The sequence below is a fragment of the Syngnathus leptorhynchus genome, chromosome 6 (genome assembly GCF_054491065.1).
Source record: "Syngnathus leptorhynchus isolate UIUO chromosome 6, UIUO_Slep, whole genome shotgun sequence".
Lineage (NCBI taxonomy): Eukaryota > Metazoa > Chordata > Actinopteri > Syngnathiformes > Syngnathidae > Syngnathus > Syngnathus leptorhynchus.
The window spans coordinates 2,417,859-2,438,546 of record NC_141200.1 but is presented as its reverse complement, the minus strand read 5'-3'; the positions used below and the strand labels follow the sequence as shown (position 1 = coordinate 2,438,546).

The window sequence follows — 20,688 nt, the reverse complement described above, 5'->3', positions numbered from 1 at the left end:
TTTGAAATTAAATATTTTTAAATCATGAATAAATAAAAGAAATAAAAAAATGAGAAAACATAAATTTCTTGAAATTTTGTTCAGAAAAAGGAAATATTTACTTATAATAGTATCTGAGATTTTTTTTCCATTTGTATAGTAGTAATTAATATGATAAAAAATAAAAAGATGCACTAAAAACGAATAATTACACAATAAAAACATACATTACGTATTTCTAAAATAATACAGTCTAAAAGAAATTATCTATTATTTATTTTGACTATAATTTACTATTATTTTTATAACTTTGCAGTTTTTACACGGAAGTGTTTAAAATCTTTCATTTTCCAAAGCCATCAAGCAACACTAACTCACCCCCTCCACCACCTCTCAACCTCAGGCCCCCCCGGCGCCCCGGCGGGGGTGCGAGTGACGGACAAAAGCGACAAGAACGTAACGCTGCAGTGGAGCCGCGGAGCAGACAACCACAGCCCCATCTCCAAATATACCATCCAGTATCGGGACGCCTTCTCGCCGACCGCGTGGAAGAACGCCACCACATGTGAGGACGCCGAATAAACAACCCGCGGCTTTGTAATGACGAGCTATAAAGTGTTCCGACACGCCGCTCGGCATGAAATGACACCTTCCAAAATGCTTTCCATAAACTGACACCCTTTATTGTTTTAAAGAAAAAGTAAACATAGCTCCTCCTGTCAACCTTGTCTTTGTAGCTCCGCCGGACGTGGAAGGAAACGCGGAGACGGCCACCGTGGTGGACTTGGTGCCCTGGACCGAGTACGAGTTCAGGTTGATCGCCACCAACACGTTGGGAGCCGGCGACCCGAGCGTCCCCTCTCGCAAAGAGAAAACCCTGCCCTCCAGTAAGTTCATGCGAACCAGTCAGGAAAAAAGGTCACGGAACGGAAAAAGCGCTATTTGGGTCCAGCTTTCCGTGCTGACTTTTCGTTTGTTTTTGAGCGTCTTGAATAACTGCTGGGTTATGATGAGTATCGCAGGAAATACGAGTCAGCGGGAAAGGCCTTTGCGCTGACCTCTTCCGCGAGAAGCCCGAGCGACCGCACAAACCTCCGCAAATGAGCACTTTGAGGAAAGCCTGTTCCCAATGTCGAGTCGACAATGAAAATCACAGACGCTCTTTCAAAACCAAAAAAAAAAAAAAGAAGTGGTGAAGGTGTTGCGCTTGGCACCAGGAAGAGATATTGAGAAGGATGTCGTGGTTTGCTAGTTACAGCCTGTGCGGCTTGGAGTGCTTTGTACGCATTCTTTGCGTCCAGGCTCAGAGTTTTCACTCTCTTGTCAACGTAGGTCCTGTGGTGGCGCCCTCGGATGTGGGTGGAGGCGGCGGTACCAACAGGGAGCTGACCATCACGTGGACGGTAGATTGGGACTTTTACTTTTTGGGGATTGACTTCAAGTTTATCGAGCTAGCTAGATAAGCTAGATGGCTATCTAGCTAGGTAGCTATCTTGCTAGTAGATAGGTATCTAGCTAGATAGCTAGCTAGTTAGCGCGCTCGCTAGCACTCTCTCCGTCCGTCCGTCCGTCCATCCATCCATCCATCCATCCATCCATCCATCCATCCATCCATCCATCCATCCATCCATCCATCCATCCATCCATCCATCCGACATATATTACATATCTTGATAATAATATTAAAAAATATCTTGGTATTACTGTCTTGCCCAGCCCGTCCAGGAGCAGTACTACTACGGTCCATACTTTGGCTACATCGTGGCCTTCAAACCTCGAGCCGGCGTGGAGTGGACGCAGGTGACCGTCTCGGACCCTCAAGCCAGGCGCTACGTGCACAAAGATCCATCCATCGCTCCTGCTACCGAGTTCATTGTGAAAATCCAAGCGTTCAACAGCAAAGGGGAGGGACCCTACAGTCGGCCCCAGACCGTTTATTCCGCACAAGACGGTGAGAGTTCGGGGGGGTGATGTCATAATGAGGTCATAGGTCGCTAGCTTCGATCGATCTGCTTCTCAGCAAGTTCTCACTTGTCGATTTTGTGGAATGTTAGGAACGCGAGACCCATCTTCTGTCCTCTCCTTTTGTTTGGGGTGGGGGGGGCGGGGTTATCGAGATACATGTACTTCGAACGGTTATTAACCTTCACCGACAGACTGTCGAGATAAGCACCGGCACTCCGAGTCAAGTTGGGTTGCCGTGGCAACACTCGAGCGCAGGGCTTTTGCTGCCCCAAATTGAGGTCGAGTGTCTGTTGCAACAAACAAAGCGAATCCCGTTTTATTCAAATCCAAGTTTGATTTTGACGGAGGTCTTCCATGTTTTGCACTAGTGCCCACCGACGCCCCCGCCAACATCGACGGCAAAGCGCTGTCTGCCACCGACGCCGTGGTGTGGTGGTTCCCCATCACGCAGAGCAACATAGACGGATACCAGGTCGGCGCAGAAACAGGTCACGCCTGATTTCAAAACACACAAAAAAAGCCAATCCACGTTTGGGTCTCAGGTGAAGTACTGGAGGAAAAAGGAGGACAGTGAAGGCGGCGCCCACAGAGTGTCGGTGTCCAGTCGGGAAAACTACACCAGAGTGGACGGGATGACACCTGACTCCCTTTACCTCATCGAAATCCGGGGATATAACTCCGCCGGCTACGGGCCGGCCAGCGATCGCCTGGAAATTCGCACTAAGAAGCCGCGTAAGTTGTCGACGACGAGGCTCGGTTGCCGGGTGACATCACGCCACCTTCACCGCTGTTTTTTTTTTTGTTTTTTTTTTTTCAATCAGCTCCGGGTCAAGCCCCTCGCATCATCAGTAAAAAGCTCAAGGGCAAGTCGGTCAACGTCGCCTGGGAACACGTGGAGACTCTGGCGAGCGAGGCACCGGTCGACGGTTACAAAGTCAGTACGCAAATACCTCAATTCGGTAAAAATCACGATTACCGACCCGTGCGCTCGACCCGCAGGTTCTCTACCGACCTCAACAGGGCCATTCCACGGGCACGCTGTACATGACCCACCGGCGGCACATTGAACTCCCCCTCCACGATAACGAGACCTACGTGGTGGAGGTCCGAGCGTATTCCGAGGGCGGCGACGGAGCCGTGGCGCAAATCTTCATCACGGGTAATTATTTGAGTTACACCGCATTTTATGAACTGACTTGTAAAAGCGTGTCTCTCAGGAGGAAGCGTCACGCCCGCCCGACCTCTCGGCACGCTCGGCCTGCTCCTGCTAGCCGTTCTCTGCCTGAACCTCTGAATGTAGCGACATCTTTGTCTTCACCTCCCACGTGAAGGACACTTTATCACGGTTGACCACCTAGAAAAGACTTTTCGGGACTCTTTCCACAATCGTCCGGTTCCGCTCATTTCAACTCTTCCCTCTTTCCGGAAGATTCTTGTGGGAATGGACGGAAACGCTTAGAAGTGGGCAGCCCTTATTTATCCACAAGAAGCTTCTTTGGAGGAGTATGAAAGGAGCTTTGTCAACTTTTTTCAAATATGCCTTATGTAAATATCTGCGCTTATCTTTCACAGACATGTCTTTCAAAATCACATTTTGTTTTTTTTTGTTTGTTTTTTTTACACGAGGAAAAAATCTGAGCTCAATCTGTGAAGGATAAGCGCACGTGTTTACGAGTATCAATATATCGTACGTCTTTCTCGACCTGCACTTCAGTTTTCGTTTGGTTATTTGTTTTCTGACTAAAAGTAAAGAAGAGCCTCAGCTAAGTGGGATACAGTCAAAGCAAAAAAAAGTCAAGATGGCCGACGTCGCCGAGACAGGACCGTATTTTCTCATGTAGTCGCCACCACCAGGCTTCTATTAGGCATTTACTCGGAGGACGGCTTTAATGTATATATTTTTAATCATATTCAAATAATGGGACTTAATCATTGAAATGTTATTTTATTTATTAGATGACATAAATATATATAAATATATTTATTGGAAGGCATTTATTTGGGGGGCCGTTTTCATTTAATCACGCGGACGACCAATTGAGGAATAATTTCTATTCGATTTAAGGCTACTATTTGAGGAAATACGGTATTTTGATGAATTTTATGCTGCCAACGTTTACAGTAACAATTTGGGAAAAAATATTTTCTCTTCCTATGCGAACGGACAAAAGTAAGGTTTTTTTTATTTTATTTTTTAAATGTACTTTCTGTAGGTGTATTGAACATCTACGTTTGTCTTTCAAGTGTACTTAGGGTTGCAGAAAACGTGCCGATCTTTGAAAAGTCAGCAAGGATTCAGTTAACACGATACATACCGCCGAAATTTATGAAGCGAGTACTCGGCCCTCAACACGCTGCTGACGCTGCCAAACAAACTGTTTGCTGTAACACGACCAAGTGAAAAAAGCACAAAAGCAGATGCTTGGATTGGAAAGTGAAAAGGAGGCGACGTGAAAAGTCATCTTCTGTCCTGGCGTGTCACTCCCAGCGACCTGAATTTATGACACTCGGCGTTCGGACGGTTTTGTTTTGGATGACATCCACTCGCTTTGCAGGCTGCGTTGTCACTTTTTTTTAGCAGCAACTTAGGCAGCGTCGACCGAGACAATATCTTGTATCGTTTGTCATTTATTCTTGTTGTGTGTTTAGAAGTAAACTGAATTGAAGGATTTCTGGACATTGAAGCATTTGCTGATATTATCTTCTTGTTTGTTGGCTCAAAAGTTTTTGTTTGTTTTTTTGCTTTGGCTGTATCATAAGAAACCCAGCAAAAGGTTGGAGGTATGTTTGTTTACGTGCAAAGTTTCCACCAAGCAGTCCAGTACAGTTCAGTTCGCCAGGGAACGTTTAGGATGGTTAGAATCCGACCCATCTCTGTCAAATCCGTTATGCTAAATGGAAATTTTGACTGTATCGTGATACAAAAAAAAAAATCCAAAATCACTTTTTATTTTTATTCTTCTCCAATTGTGACAAATATCAATCATAAATCTCGTTTTGATACGTGTTGACCAAACACTGACGTCAAAGTGTGAGACTGAGTTGACTGTTGACTGTGCTGATTCATAAATCATATTGGGAAAGCCTGGAAATCCACTTATTCAGAATCTTATTTATTTTAGGATTCTTATTTAAAAAAAAAAAAGTGAGCTGAACTGATTTTTTTGTACTGCTAAGTGGAAACAGCTTTTGCTTTGCCCGCAAGAGTCAGCATTTGAATTCCCATAACAGGACAACATGCCTAGCTCCTCCTACTACCATTGTGTTATTGTTATATATATTAAAAAAAAAACAAGTGTCATGATTTCCAACTTTAATTTGTACAACTTTAACTTCCCTCAATGCTGCGTTCGGATGTGATGGTGGCCGTACGTGCTTTCCTTGTTGTGACCATCCACCGCAAAGTGCTTCTCCCAGTTTGCCCCCCCCCCCCCTTCCATGCAAAAGATGAACGCAAAAAGGGTTGCCAAATGCATGATTGCCTTGAAAGTTAGCAACAGATTTTTTTTTTTTTCTCACGTACAAAGCTGTGGCGCTTACATTGTAACGTGCATGAGAAGATACATTCCATCCTGCGTGGCGTGGCGTCCCTTTACGGCAACTGAGAGTGTCCCAGCGAAACCTCGTCCGTGCTGTCAATCGTCATGAAGTTTTGGGGACTTTTTTTTTTCTTTTCTAGAAAGAGCATCTAAAACTTAGGTGGTGCACATGAGGGATCAAACTGGAATTGTTCTTTGGCTGGGCAAGAAACAATAAAAGTGTAGTTAAACTATTGTTTGTGTCCATCTTCGTCGGCAGATGATGGAGCAGCTGAATTTGATTTCTTGTTGAGTTGGTCAGAAAGAAAGAAGGAAAAAATCTTTCCATGTTTTCTTTTTCCTCGTCACAGTTTATCTTTACGGCTTTTGAATCTATAGCAGATTTTGTCATAGCAATAAAAAAAATAGAAATGAGTGCATCATTTATGATTGAGGCTTAAATGACCAACTTTTTCTTTGCTCGGTTTAAGCGCGGACCATGATGTTTATACACCAAACAGATTCAACGGATTTAAGATGCATTTCATCAATCTGTCAAAATGTCGGCGCCATCTTAAACCAAAACATCTGCTGGACTTTAGTGTCCTCTCAGGTGTCCAGCAGATGAAAAGAAGATTTATGATGGCACTTAGCCTCCTACTTCAAATTCAAACAGATAAAATGGAACATTAAGATGAATAAAGAAAGTGGCTATTAATAAATAGAAAGAAAATATTTTGTAAACATCAATTTGACAAAACAAAACTATTTCTCAATGATTTTTGTAATTATTTAAAAAAATGTTTTATTATAGGTTCAATATAATTAAAATGATACATGAATATAATTTAAAAATAAAAACTATTACTCGATTCGTAGTAGTTACACCTCATTCAAATGTCACTTTTTTGTGAGTGGGGAATAAAAAAAATAAAAACAAGATAAATCATTTCAAAACTTTTTCCACTATTAACATCACCCTTGACCTGTGACACTCAACTGAAAAAAATTAATTCTCTAAGGTGCAAAGTAAAACCAACTAAGATGATGTGATTGCATAAGTATGCACACCCTCTTTCAAATGGGATGTGCGGATGTGTTCAGGATCATCCAATCACGTACAAATCTCTAAATGTAGTAAAAAAAAAAATGTTAAAAAGGTGGGGTCAGAGTTCAAAGGAACAGTGGGTGGTTAAAAGGTGAGTCTGTGCAATGACGTCACACATCTCTCCACACGCCCGGACTTCTGCGAACGCTTTCAGTGTGTCCAAACTTTGTCCCGAGCGGAAGCACACTGACAAACTCAAATGATGTGCGCCGAATGCTCGACATTTTGCAAACAAAATCCGGATGAGAGGATGGAACCGCAGACCAAAGGAGAACCAGCGACTTGTCAGCGGGGAAGCGGGCAGCCCCAACCGGGGGAGGGAGCGGATTGCCTGGAGCAGCTCCTCGCGCTGACTGGCGCCCTGGAGGAGAGGAGATCCGCTTGGGCGCAGAGAGCTCGACTTTTGGGGCTGGAAGGTGTTGAGCCGCCCGGGGATCAACTCTGGAGGCTCCGTCAGTGTTTGGCGCATATGGACAGCATTGCATTGCAACTTTTTGACTATTACCAGGTAAGTTCGCATGACTTTTTCCATATTTATTTCACAAATGTCGGCCAAGAGGGATTATGTCATAAAAAGCGATTCGTCCATTGCATCCACTTTGAATGTGATATTTTAATCACCATTTATATATTAGCATGCAGATGAAAATAAAGCATTTCAAATTTTGCTGATGAAGAAATAAAGAAGGTAACATTTGACTACTGATACATTTATTAAAAATCAATGCTGATGTTTGATCAAATTTAGTGATGCTGTCCTGTAAAAAAAAAAAGGAAAAATTTAATCAATGTGTTTTTTTTTTATAATGAGGAGAGTACTTGACTTACAATTTTCTATGTGCATTTTTTTTTTTTCATCAACTAGTCACTGATCAAGTCCATCATTTAGAGTGAATGCAAATGGCATTCTCATTTAATAGGTCGCCATCACTTACCAAAAACTGTACAGAAATAAAACACAATTTAAGTCAATTAAGATGAAAGGTTAATTTCATTCCGCACAGTGTAAGCGGATAGGCGACTCGTCGACCTCGTCCCCCAGACGACAAATTGAGTAGTCTGCAACCAGAGTTGGTTTGAGTCACATACTCCATTCTGGCAGAAAACTTGGAAAAAAAAAATACAAAAAAATACAAGAGGGGAATTAAATGGGAGCAGCTTAGCAGCCATCGTTGTTTTTAAAGTGCTCAATAAATAAAGCGGAGTTGGCTTTGGTCTACCAGAGCAATTTACTTTGATGATGTAATGTCTGCTGAGTCACATGACTCACTTTAAAAAAAAAAAAAAAAATCCTAATCATATTTTACACCCAGGGTGTGATGACACAACTTCATAGCTCATAATTGTACGAAATGATCACAATTGTTTATTTGGGGTATTTTTAGCCTTTTCAAATCTTTCAGCCTCTTTGATGCACGAGACTTTCCGTATAATTTTTTGGACTGCTGACTTAGCTCAGTCTGAATATTGACTTTGAAAATGTTCTAACTAAACTAGTGGCATCCATCCAAATGTATGTGAAATGAGTTGAGGGGATGTTTTTCTTTTTCCTCAGCAGATCATGTATCAGTGTCTGGATAGTTACTTTTTGTGTTTGCAAAAATTAGTATCGTGTTCTCGTACCACTTGTGAATGAGTCTTAAAAACTACCAACCCAAACCATATTGTCAGCCATATCAAATAAGCTTCTATAGCATGGTGTCAAACCCAAGGCCCCGGGGGCCAAATATGGCCCGCTACTTCATTTTATGTGGCCTCCGAAGACAAGGCTGTTTTTTGAGTGCAGCAAAAATGGACAAACCCACCTAAAAGACATTTTTTGCGTAGCGTGCGACAGTTCTTTGTTGGTGTTCGGTTGCTACCAACAATCAGCTGTCGATTTGTTGTCCCACTTTTTGAGTTCCCTGGAAATGCCTCGGTGTCAGTTCTGCTCCGTTTGTCACTCGACTGGGAATTTACATCTCAGCTGTTTATCCCTCAAGCGTGAGAGGGGACCGCCCCCGGCCTCAGTATTTCCAATTCAACTGACATATGCACACGTCAAATCCTTCACGCCAACATGAACGCGTGTGCTACCATATTATTTCTGGACGGATTGAACTCGGATGAGCCACGCCTCTTTAATGGCACGTTTAACCTCACGCTGCCCCCCCGTTTTCACAGACGTTGGTTTGGCCCACGCGTGGAGCTAATAACGCATTATGCTGACATTAGGATTATAACAGGCTGAGGTTTTTACACTCAAATGCTTCCATGTAGGTTTTTGTACGGTATGTTAGCCTTGGCGTGGGCTCCGTTAGGCCACGCTGATTTGTTGTTCTAGGCAGGAGGTGTGAAAAATGAAAAGTTCCAAGACCTCCGTGGTTGTAGCGGGAGGTCTTTTGGGTGATTTGGTCACTGTTTCTTAAAAGGACTTATTGTTAATGGCTGATTTCCATCCAAACCTGATCCAGATTTTACATATAAATTCAATATCAGATTTAATGTGGGCTTGTTGTATTTTATAGAAGGGCGTAAACACATTTTTTCCACTTTTGTTTTATCATTGTACGAGCATGCTATTTTAGGCTTTCCAAAGATAATTATAAGCATAATTATATGTATTACCTTTGACACAATGGCAATTAAAAAAAAATTGAAATATGAGTTGTTTTGTTGGCTATTTTTCTTTAAATGCCCAACAGGGAAATTTCAACTCTCAGATGCAGGAAGTGCAAAGTGAGTGGAGCAATTCATCATCTGTCAGGCAAAGTTCAGCTTGTTGGTCTTGTTTGCTTTGCAAGCTTGATGCACTTACCAGGTTCTTTTATGGCGCGTTGACATTTTTAATACTCACTCCTGGCACCGGCTACCACCTCCCGATACAACTCATCTCAACAGCTCAAAGTATCTGGCCTCGGCGCTAGATTAAATCCGGCTTTCAACCATGAAGTTTTTCCTCTAAAATTAAATTTGAGTAGAATATTAAGTGGCAAAAGTGTAGTGTGGGATGCAGGCGCACTTGAATTTGGTGGATAGTACTCGTCTCTCACGCCCACTGCGATCTGGCCAGAATGTAGAAAGTGTAATGATGCCATTTGGCCAGCAGAGGGCAGAAAAACCACACTGTGGATAACACTGCCTCTTTAAGGAACAGGTTGCAAGGTGGATGTAAGGCTGTATAAATAAATAAATAAATAAAGTAATAAATAAATAAAGTAATAAATGAATAAATAGAAATAAATAAAATTTTGCAGGGTTTGACCATAATGAGGAAAAGCGTTATATAACCGTCAAACAAGTATAAAATGTCCTGATATACATTATACAGCAAATAATAAAACTGCTCAAGATTGAAACTGTAAGAAAAACTACTCACCCTTTGATGACACCCTTGATGACAATGCTGCACATAAACATATACATCAAGTAATAAGGGAGCAGGCAAGGATCACAAAACAAGCAAGTTAATAAAGCTCCAATGAAAATTTCTCATATCGTGAACAGTAAAATGCCAAGCTTAATCATTCCCCTTTTATTTGTTTTGCTCTTCTTTTCTTCTCCCTTTCTCCTTCACCAGCCAATTTTATAATTATAGATGCTTCCTTTGGGTCTTGTTAAGTGCAAACTGTACTGGTCAGCATCGACTTGTAGTGTTTAATAACCTTTGGGGGGGGCTTTCAAAAGAAAACACTTTAATTTCATATTTAGGAAAGTTAAATCTTCCCACTGTTTTATTGTATCATGCTACATAATGTGGCATACACATTCTTTACCAATTTTTAAAACGAGAAAATAAAAAATAATAATCTCATGTGCAGTTACTGTGTTGTAGTACCAAAACCGACCAGTAAGAGGCAGTGTGCGGGTCATCCACAATGTTGGCAAACACAAAAAAACAGATTTTAAGATGTGAGGCCAACTGTTAGCTTGTGTGGTTAGCTACATTTCCATTATAAAATTTTCTCCCACGTATATTCGATCTTTTTTGCCATCAAAGTCGATTAAGGCTGTAAAATAATCGCCCCCTTCTGCTTTCCCGTTTTGTCGAAATGAAATCAGTCACACTTCATTTGCTTTACGTAATCTCATCGAGCCAATTCTCATCCCTGGTGTCCAACATAACCACGCTAGCGGACGGGTTGGATCAACAAATGTTTGGACTCTAGATGGGCAAACAATGATTTCTACTTGTTGAAAAAGCTTTTCCGTCGGCCCTATCGAGCCCGTGGGAGAAACCCGAGACAAATTTGCTTTCCTCCCATTAGTCTGCAGCAGCTGTTGATTAACTTTCAATAGACTCTCGCTCGTTGCTTTCCTCCTCTTTGCCCTCTTAATGAATGCCGGCGATGATTTGGCTGCCATTGTCTTTCCTCATCACTACAAATAGCTGCTGAGTGCTGCTGCACGGCGGAATCAATAGCGCCTGACGGAGACGCTCACAGCTTACTGATGACAACAATTCGAGGAATCCTAAATATGATTTATTTATTTTTTTGTTGATTTGCGGGTGGCAAACACGTGAAGAAAAAGATTTGCCATTCTCTTTGTCTTGACATAGCTACCTTTTCCAGCGTGATTCATCATTTTGGTTTCACGCTCATCGTATTTTTATACCCCGTGTGTATCTGCCCCCCCCCCCTTTCATATTTTCTTCTTTCCCTCTGCATTTTAAAGCTATCTCAAAGATCTCTCCATCTTATCAATGTGCATGTTTGTATACACCAAAAAGGCCATGAATCAGACCCGCATTTGCACTCTGCATAATGTCTCTCATGTTTGGATGAGGAAATGTGGGGGGGGGGGTCTTATGAATAATACAAAGCTGCTCAGTCTTGGGTGCCAGTATGGGTGATAATAAAGCAGGTTTCTATTAATGTGGGCCAACCTGGAGAGCCCGGTGCATTAGCTGCGGACGGTCGGTGATAAATCAGCCGTTTGCGCGGCGGCTGGCTCTCCTGGCGCTGGCCAATCCCTCCGGTGGCCTCCCGGAGCTGTGCCACATGATGAGGCCAGCCATTCGCGATACCCTCCTTACCCCGGCACCACGGGTCTCCGGGGTGGCTTTTAATCGCCACAAATGGGCGGCGATAACAACTGATTGTATTTCACGCTCTGTCCGATAGTTACGACCTGCTGTAGATTTTACGACAAGATGTCAGGTTCCTGGCATAATTGGCTCTTCTATGTGGATTTTTACGAGTCTGTTTACTCTGTGTAGAGCACTCGTCTCCGGGATGCTCTCCTCCGGGTCCGCTGGGTTCTTCAGATGACGTCTGATGGGGGAGGTTTTGTGAGGATCCCATTCTGGCTAGCCTACTGATTGACGTGCCTTAGGCGAAAGCCGACAGTCCTCGACGTGATCCGAGACAAACGCGCCGCATTTACGTGTCAGCAGAGTCTCGCCGCTGACGGATGCCCGCTGTCTGGACGAATCCATGACTATCTTTCATATATTCATGTTGAGAGTGAGAATAATTTTGGATAGCGTCGATGCCATTTTGAAGCAAAGGAGGAAAAATGAGTCTGTTGGACTCAAATACTTTGAGAGCGAAAGAAGGCTGTGCCCCCGTTTCTCAAATAAACATGACAATAAAATTGAAAGTAACAAAGACGGAATAGATTTTGTTTGCTCGCAAAGTTAGAATGTTATCCTCTTATTCGTCTTACTCACCGATACCAAGTACCGATACCGAGAGTATTTCATTCATTTCATTGAGCACAATGACTAAAAATTGTAAACAAAAACCTCTGGAGCCAACATACTATAGCGCCAACTACTGGTCACATTTAAGTATCAGTAGCCGATATCGACCTTCTCCGCAAGTACCGATAGCATGTGTGCTCAACAAGCTCAATTGGGATCGGCTGTGCTTGGAAAGAGGATGGTTTCATCAGCAGATGAGAAAGCATTAGAAATAATCTGTGTCTGTGGGGAACACTGCTGCGCATCTCGGAAGCCAACGAGCCGTGGCAGAATTAGTTTTGTCTACTGATCTGCGCGTCCCTTTTCATTACTCTGTGTTAAGTCTCTGAAAGCCATGTTATTATTCAACATATCTTTTCATCCCACTCCCTGTCAACGAAAGTGGCACTCAGTTGAAAAAAAAAATAATCTGAATTATAATCATTGAGGTCATCTTAAATTGCTCCGTTACGATTTTATTTTGGCGTCTTCTTATTAAACTACAAAGTATAAAGGACCTCGAGTAGACACCTGTGGTACTCCGTTTAAAAGATGCCAGTGCCTTAAATAAGACTCTCAAAAAATCTCCAGATCTGTCACAATAACAAACGAGTTAACCTTTCTCGCCAACTCTAAAAAGTGTGAGAAATGCCGTATTTTTGTTTTCTAATTGTTTGGAAAACAACATAAAATGTAGATGATGGATTCTATCAACCTCACAAACCAAATTCTGGTTGGATTTACGCTCGGAGATGTGACCTTATCACACTGTCGTGAGTTTCTATAGTGTTCATAAATTTAGGGGGGGGGGCTGTTATTACAGGAAGGGAGATGTCAGGTAATATGATGTTCCCTGCCCTAATCACGCTTCTGCAGACATTGCTTTGTTTCCTAAAGGTTAAACCGAACCTCTGGAGTGTTGCCGGATATCTCCCCAAAGCCACCCCCTGCCGCTTTATCTCTGTTGTGGAGAGAAGTGAGGCTTTTATGGGTTTATAGTTTTATGTTTTCTCCATTGGAGCTTGTCCGTCAGCCATAACCTTTTGAAAAGTTTTCAAAGCTGCGTGTTTTTAAAAGCTAACTTTTAGACACACTTACGAGACCACACGCGGTGAAACTAATCTTGAGGGGTCAACGATGTTCTTCTATTATGAATTCAAATGGAATGTTTTCACAGTTTCCTACTCGAGTCAAGGTAACATCATATTTTTTGGATCATGTCAAGAGGTGACAGAATGTACTCGGCCTGTCAAGCGGAGCTCCCGACGGAGGAAGGAAGACTACACCTGATGGTTTGGAAGCGAGCGTGGCGCATTCAGCTTCTGTCACTCCTTTTCATTTTCCTCTCCGACGTTTGCCTGCGTGAAGCGACTCCCCTGTGTTTTGTGACACGCCTCACCTAACGTGTGTGTGTGTGTGTGTGTGTTTGCCCTTGTCGGGTTTGGTGGCGCTGGTGCGGACTCCTGCTGTGCAGCGGCGTCTCTGCACCTGCTGCACGTCTTATCGCACACATCAGTTCAGAAAAATACTCACAGTTGTCAGCGTCTCAGACTCACACACACACACCTCAATGAATAATTAAGAAGGGAACAGTGTAGATAAGAGGCCAGCGTACCTGGAGGAGTGTTTTCCCGTCACCTTTGTGTCAAACACATTCGGATTAAACAGGATGTGTTTTTGTACTTGGCTTCATGTCAAAGTTCTGGAAGCATGAGACACAAAAACACTTGGTTGAATTGAAATGATATTTATAGCATTTTTTTTTTTTCGTTTCCTATATACAATATATTCCAATCAGATAAAGATGATCCGTCTCAAGCGTGAAACTAGTAACTTTACAATGAAGGCTTTATTTATTTATTTTATTTATTATCTATTTTTATTATTCATTTATTTTGATACAAACTATAAAAGTAAGCCTTGTGTGCGTTTAAAAGCGAATCTCTATGTTTACGTATATTTGGGGATGTCGTCAGTGTATAATGGAGGACGCTGCTCTCATGGCAGTCGTACCGCCGAGAGCCATTAAGGGGCCAGTTTTTTATGACATTCTGGATTATGGATGCTTTGTGCGTGCAGCTTCATCTGAGGTCATAAACGTCGGCCCAGTCAGCAAACTCCACTCATTATGAGACATTTAAATGTAATTATTTATTGATAACGCTTCTGATCTATCGGTCCGCAACCTTTTGGCCGATGAGATAGCCAGGTAGGCAATATTCGCTAAACGTCTTTAAGAAACAAGAGATTTTATTCTGCTGGCAAGAAATTTTAATTATTTTGTCGCTCAGTTATATTAAAACATAACAGCAAAGAGACTAAAATAGTTTCACCAAACTATGTACTTATCCATAATTTATTTAAAAAACAAAAAAAAAATTTCATGGAGCATGTAAAGTTTTACTGGCCATGTGATGAGAGACTTTGACTGAGTGCCAATGAAAGTGTGTCCGCTTGAACATCGGTCAGCAGCAGAATAATAAAGCTGTTGAACCGACACGCTTTATGAAAGACATTTTTGCTCACTTAAGGTTTTATTAGGCTACAGTAAGCCGCGACTGAACTCGGGCGAGCTTTGTTGAGGAAAAGTCATTAGTTCAACGCTCGACCGACTGTTTTCCGAGATGAGCGCTCGCTTGTGTATCAGATGATATTTCACGAGGTAAACTACTTCAACGCTGTTATTTACATTTAGAAATGTAAGCTGATTCAAAATAGCTGAGATGGAAACTCAGACCTTAATGAACATGATGGCTAATTGGGTAATTGACTTTTCTCGGTCTTGGATTAATGACACGGACGAGCTCTTTGGACAGTGACATGGGTAGCTAGCCTAATATTCAAAAACAGGAAGCTAATATGTCTTTTAAATGACTTCGACATTCCAAGCAAACATTTTATACATGCCAAAAAATGACTACATCAAATTTATTCCATACTTTTGTATAATTATGTGTTCTGAGTTGTTGGTAAACATTTACTAAAGAGCTAGCTTAAACGGCGTCGTAGCAAAATAGGTCATTTTTATGCAATGTGAATCAGAGCAGTGCGCTAATCAACAGCTCTCTGTGTGTGTTTCGTCGAAATGACAAAATACTGCTTGCGACTAGTCAGAAATCATCCAAGGTCATCTTGCTCCTCAAGAAGATTGAGACCATGCACTATTTCATCTGGATATGACACTTCGAGCTCGGTGCTTTTCCTGCCAAGGTGAACGAAACAATCAAATCAATCACAGAGATATTTATCTATCAAAGAAAAGACGGAATAAGATCCACTCCGTTGGCATGGAAACCGGATCTTTTTCACAAAGGCACGCCAGGCACTATATTACACAAACAATTTTTGGAGGTTTGGACAGATGCTCTCGTTGAAGTTTAGAGGGTGGTCTTCTTGATTATGGGCGAAGCCCAGAGGGACGGCCCAGCCCGGGCAGATAAAAGGAGGGTGGCAAGAGCAACGATAGGCTCCATCCATCACTCGCAGCGGTGGCACGTCAGCCACTTTTGCACGCTGTCGTAAGCTGACGGATGACTCCTTCCTTCCATGGGGATGGAGACGTTGGAGGGCTTGTCATTACTGAGAAATGCCCTGAAGCCAACGTGGCGAAACCCCGAAAACTGGCCATGGAAGTTGGAGTGTTAAACGCATCATGATCAACTGTTTTAATTTGGATGTTTTTGCAATCGTTAGCTTGTTGATGACTTTTTTTTTTTTTTTTTTTTTTTTTTTTTAAAAGTATGTTGGCTCTCTCTACTGGTACATTCATGTTTTTTTTTTTTTTTTTATATAAATGACAAGCTCACAGTCACCTAACTGTTAAAAAAAAAATTGACACAAAATTTGCATAACATTGTAAAATGGCTAATTTTGATAGCTAATTTTGAAACAGTCCGTCTGTATGATTTAGTTTGGTGAAAAGATACCATAATTGTCAATTTGCTCAACCTGTTGTGTTTATTATGCAACAAATTATCGTGACCATCTTGAACCTTAAAGTAAATCATTGAAAAACTGCGCTTACCAACATGGTGTCATACGCTACGTCAAGCTAGCAGAAAATCACATGAAGTGGAGCTAGGTTACTAGCATAAAACTAGAATGGAACTCCACCATGTCTAAGCCATTCTACAATGTCTGACTTGTTTGATTGTTGAATTGAAAGGCCAAACGGTTCCATTTGGTAGATGAAGCTGAAATCTGCATTTGTTTGGTGCAAAAGTTAAAATAAGTTTAGCAGTTCGTTCATCATTTCTAGGCGATCCCGCTAACAAAGCAGCGAGAATAAGACCCTTGCCCTCATACAAGAAACAAGTCAGCAACTATGGATGTTTTCTTGCATCTGGCGCCACACGGAAGCAAAATAATCGATACGGATGTGATGTTGGACTCCTTTTTAATTAGGCTATCAGAGGCAGTTCGAGGCTATTTACCATCTGCGGAGCACCGGGCTCATTACCTTCCCTCGCCGGGTTTTTGTCGTGCGTCTGAAAAGAGATGTAGGAATACAAAATACCTTGCGCGGGATCGTCTTAATGCACTGCCTAATTGAGATGGATATGTTTTTAATGACCGCCTTTTGGCTGCCGGCTCGTACGCCAGGAAAGAGCATGAGGCGCTAATAAGGATGCTTTTGGTGAAGGTTGTGGTTAACGTTCCAATTTGGATTTCATTGGATATCCTCGCTATTTTTTATTTTATTTTTTTCTTAATGACAGCGGCGGTAATTGCAAGTCTAATTTGCTCTCCCGTAGTGGCTCACTGCACATTCCAAGCGCGAAGGGAGGGCAAAGGTGCTAGCGGTTAAAAAGCCGTGACACCGGGAGCTCATTTTGCTGTTCACTGTTTGACAAAGTGCTCACCCTGCTTGTTATTGACAGAAGCGGAGGCCCCGGAGTGTTGCTGCCGTTGACTAAGAGGCATGCACACCGCTCCATTTTGCGGATTAAAAGATAAACATAATTAATCCTCTTTGGGTCGATTAAATTGCCCCGCATTAATGTTGATGGTATCACGGGCCGTCCGAGGGCTGGAACAGCTCGCCGTCATTACGGTGCGCTGGCTTGATCAATGTGTTGTTTGCAGAAATGCTACGAAACAGAAAACTCCAGGAAGTCAGAAGCAAGAATGTAGATAGCCCCCCCCCCCCCCTAATATTATAAAAACTTCAGTTTTCCATAAAACTTTGTGGCAAATGTGGCCAATTGCATTTTCGGTGCACATGGGAATAAATGATTTGCGATATTTTCTTGCTAGCCATTAGCATTACGTCAAACATGTTCAGGGGAAAAATTATTTTTGGTATAGTCAATCCTCACATTTTGGCAGAAACCTGCGCTCGACATTTTTTTTCTTTTCCCCTGCCGTGGCACCATAATAGTGACCTGCAGAGAACCAGCGGCCGCACGAAATATGGCTATGATCTGAGCGATGGAGCGAGGCGTTGTGTATGTCACTGGGCCTCATGTAGCACAAGAGATATGGCGGCGTGACGGCCGCAGATCATTAGGGTCTTACAGCCGGGAGAATAGCCTTCAGTCAAGCATTTATCTCTGCTCGTAGGCTCCGCCGTTGAAAAGTCTTTGTTCGCCCTCTGTACCGTTGATGGAATCCATTCCTTTTACGTGTCCTTTGAAATCAATGTAAAGAATGATTCTGTCAGTCCTTCTTTTTAGTCCGTGCCGGAGTGTAAAAAGGAATTCTTTTCCCAGTAAACCCCCGCCCACCCCCCATATGCACGTTTTTTTTTTTTTTTTTTTTTAAATGATCCAATTTTTCTTGAAACGTTAGCTTCATTATAGATGCACATATCTTGTCACCTCATTACCGTGCCATCGAATCTTCCGACTCCCTTTCAAGCGAGTAGCCCTTAATTAGCTTCTTTTCCAGTCGTCTGGAGGCTTCACCTGAGATAGCTCGGACCGCCGTTTCATCACGCCGAGCTGTGTTTAAGCGCTCGCCAATTTAAAGCACAAACTCTTGAGGAATCTCGGCAGAAATACGTCTCGTCCATACAATGAAGCATGTCATTGGGTTGCCCTTTATGTATATGAATGGGAGGCCTTGTTGTGCATGTCGAGCAGGATCATCATACCAGACTGTAGACATTAAGGTAGTGTCCTCTGAGAGTCCAAAACAAATAGCTTCGCTAACCGTGACCTGTGCTCTAGCTGTCTGTCATTGTCTTCTGACATTCCAGGAAAATGGCCGTCGTTCTTCATTTCTGATTCATCTAACAGTTTCGCAGTCACATAGCTGTAGTGCAATTAGTAGTTAGCTCAAAAGAGAAAATTCATAAATTTAAATAGATTATGACGTAAAGTTGGCATTTCAATTAAATGTAATTTGAGCAAATTTGGAGTGTGTATCAAACTGTTAGCCCAATACTTCTTTGGTATTGGGCCAACAGTTTGAGTACAGTAGCTGTCAGTTTCAAAAAGTTAGCGGCCCCTGCTAAAGCTAATCCTGCATTAGTCTGTGAAAAAAAGACTTTGCCGAAACAAAATCAGTTCGGACACACGTCCGCTTTATCCTGAAACACGGTCAGGATTTGTATTGTGTCCAAAACGTTACCATTAAGACCATTGCTGATCACAATTGGGCTAAAACATTAGCAAAAATGCTAGCAATCAGTTAAGAAACAAGCCTTCCCTGGAGCAACTTAAGGACAAACTTGAGTGGAGTCCAAACCCTTTTATTTAAAAAAAAAAAAGCGTAAACTTGACAATGCCGCAAACAAAACAATAACTGTCGAAGCTGGAACGCGAGCTAATATTTTAATGTGTTTTTGTTTTGCTTATTGTAAATGAACACGACACTCGATGAGGTTGTTGCGCTTCAATTATCATATTTTCTCAAAATGCAGCCTGTCTACATTTTAATACACACTAAAACAAGGCTTTATGTCCTCCTGGTTTTTTTGGGACGCTAATGTTCCTAGTACCAAAATGAAAAGTGAAAGAAAATGAAAATGGCTGCTTTTTCTATTAGTTGACTCGCACTCAGATTCCTCTCAGCTCTAATTGAAACCTAAATTTTTATGTCGGCTTTAGATTCAATAATAACAACGTCAATCAAATCAGTCCCTCATGCAAGATTCCAGACTTTGCATCCCCAGTCCACCTGTCCATTTATTCATTTAATTCTAAATCCCATTTTCATGAGTGGGCCGGCTATGGAAGAGGCCTTTCATTAGATATAAATGAGATTGCTGCCGGTTGCCATGGAGGAGCACCCTATCTGCCTGCGTGGTGGTGCAAGGGCTTGGGCGAAGTGGGCGTACGAGCAGGAAGGTTAGACCGCGGACTTGATTACTTTAGGGCTGCCACGGCGGAGGAGACCAATATGCCGTTTGTCCGGCTTCTTTTTTTCCAAGATGGACTCAATGAGCTTCTCCACTGGGGAATGAGATTGCTTTCATTTCCAAAAAAGAGGGAAGCCATGTGATGGCAATGCACCAACAAGTTTTTTTTTAAAGGTTTCTTTCTGATTTGAACACCCTGCATACACATTTTTAGATTCAATGTGATATACGTCTCTTCGGATGGTCTCTCTTAGTGCTTCAGGACATTTGTTAGTGGAGGGTGGTCTCCTGGGTGGGGTCAGGAGAGAGCTTCCTCTGGCGGAGCTAGAGGGTGGGTCACAAGGGCAATGGACTCCCCTTGAAATATGCTAGGACCCCCCCAAGGTTCCAGTTTAAATAATTGATTTTTGGGAATCTTTATCAGCATTTTGTGAAGAATTTTGGGGATTTGCAGACCCCCCCCCCCCCCCCCCCAAAGAAAAAAAAAATCCTAGCTCTGCCACTGGATCCTTCCTGTTTTATACAGTAGCCCGCGACATCAACTAACACACACACGTACACACACTCTGTATTTCATTACTGTGCTGCTTGAACGGCGAGAAAATTGGGATTGATGTTGAAAGAGGGGGAACAAGGAGGGGAAATAGTCTGAGGCATGAGAAGAAACAGGCACTTTGATAGAATATGACCGCCCCCAAGGTATAAAGAATAGAGTGAGGGGGGGGGGAATGTGAACTAAGGAAATGGAAGGTGTCCAAATATGAGCTATTTTCTTTTGATTGTAGTCCTGCCTCGCTGATGTCGGGCCAGATAATGGCTAGCGGGCAGTGTTTGGTGTCTGTGTAATTAAGTGATGTCATTGACAGATATGTATATCATATTATTACTGATCCTATCGCACGCCCACGCTTCTTTGCTGTACCAAAGAAACAAATACCAACCCGTACTTTGATTTCCTATTTGCAGCTCTACGCCGGTCCTCCTGGAAAAGGTCCGAGGTCTCTATTATCCGTTAGCTAAGGGAGCGCATTAGCATAGAAAAACACAGGGTTATCTCCCACGGCTTAGTTAATTGAAGTTAATCAGAGGCAGTGTTTCAACGCGTGGCGGTTGTTGCCAGGGTGAGTCGCTCTTTGTTCCCTTCAAACAC

At 42.5% G+C, this 20,688-nt stretch overlaps 2 protein-coding genes across 6 annotated transcripts in view; both read left to right on the top strand.

Moving 5' to 3' along the window:
* cntn1a (contactin 1a) overlaps positions 1 to 5,243 on the top strand; it is a 30,504-nt gene extending 25,261 nt beyond the window's left edge. For all 4 annotated transcript variants that reach the window (XM_085914675.1, XM_085914677.1, XM_085914674.1 and 1 more), the window contains 9 exons: positions 383 to 544; positions 717 to 866; positions 1,312 to 1,382; positions 1,696 to 1,930; positions 2,313 to 2,416; positions 2,487 to 2,676; positions 2,766 to 2,878; positions 2,944 to 3,103; positions 3,162 to 5,243. In XM_085914675.1, the coding sequence (XP_085770801.1) occupies positions 383 to 544; positions 717 to 866; positions 1,312 to 1,382; positions 1,696 to 1,930; positions 2,313 to 2,416; positions 2,487 to 2,676; positions 2,766 to 2,878; positions 2,944 to 3,103; positions 3,162 to 3,238 (1,262 nt within the window). In that variant the 3' untranslated portion in view covers positions 3,239 to 5,243. The remainder of the gene's footprint in view (positions 1 to 382; positions 545 to 716; positions 867 to 1,311; positions 1,383 to 1,695; positions 1,931 to 2,312; positions 2,417 to 2,486; positions 2,677 to 2,765; positions 2,879 to 2,943; positions 3,104 to 3,161) is intronic.
* Positions 5,244 to 6,622: 1,379 nt separating this feature from the next.
* Positions 6,623 to 20,688, top strand: part of LOC147055249 (PDZ domain-containing RING finger protein 4) — a 64,248-nt gene continuing 50,182 nt past the window's right edge. The window contains exon 1 of one of the 2 annotated variants that reach the window (XM_085915016.1): positions 6,623 to 7,078. In XM_085915016.1, the coding sequence (XP_085771142.1) occupies positions 6,770 to 7,078 (309 nt within the window). In that variant the 5' untranslated portion in view covers positions 6,623 to 6,769. The remainder of the gene's footprint in view (positions 7,079 to 20,688) is intronic. The other variant, XM_085915015.1, reaches the window with a different exon arrangement.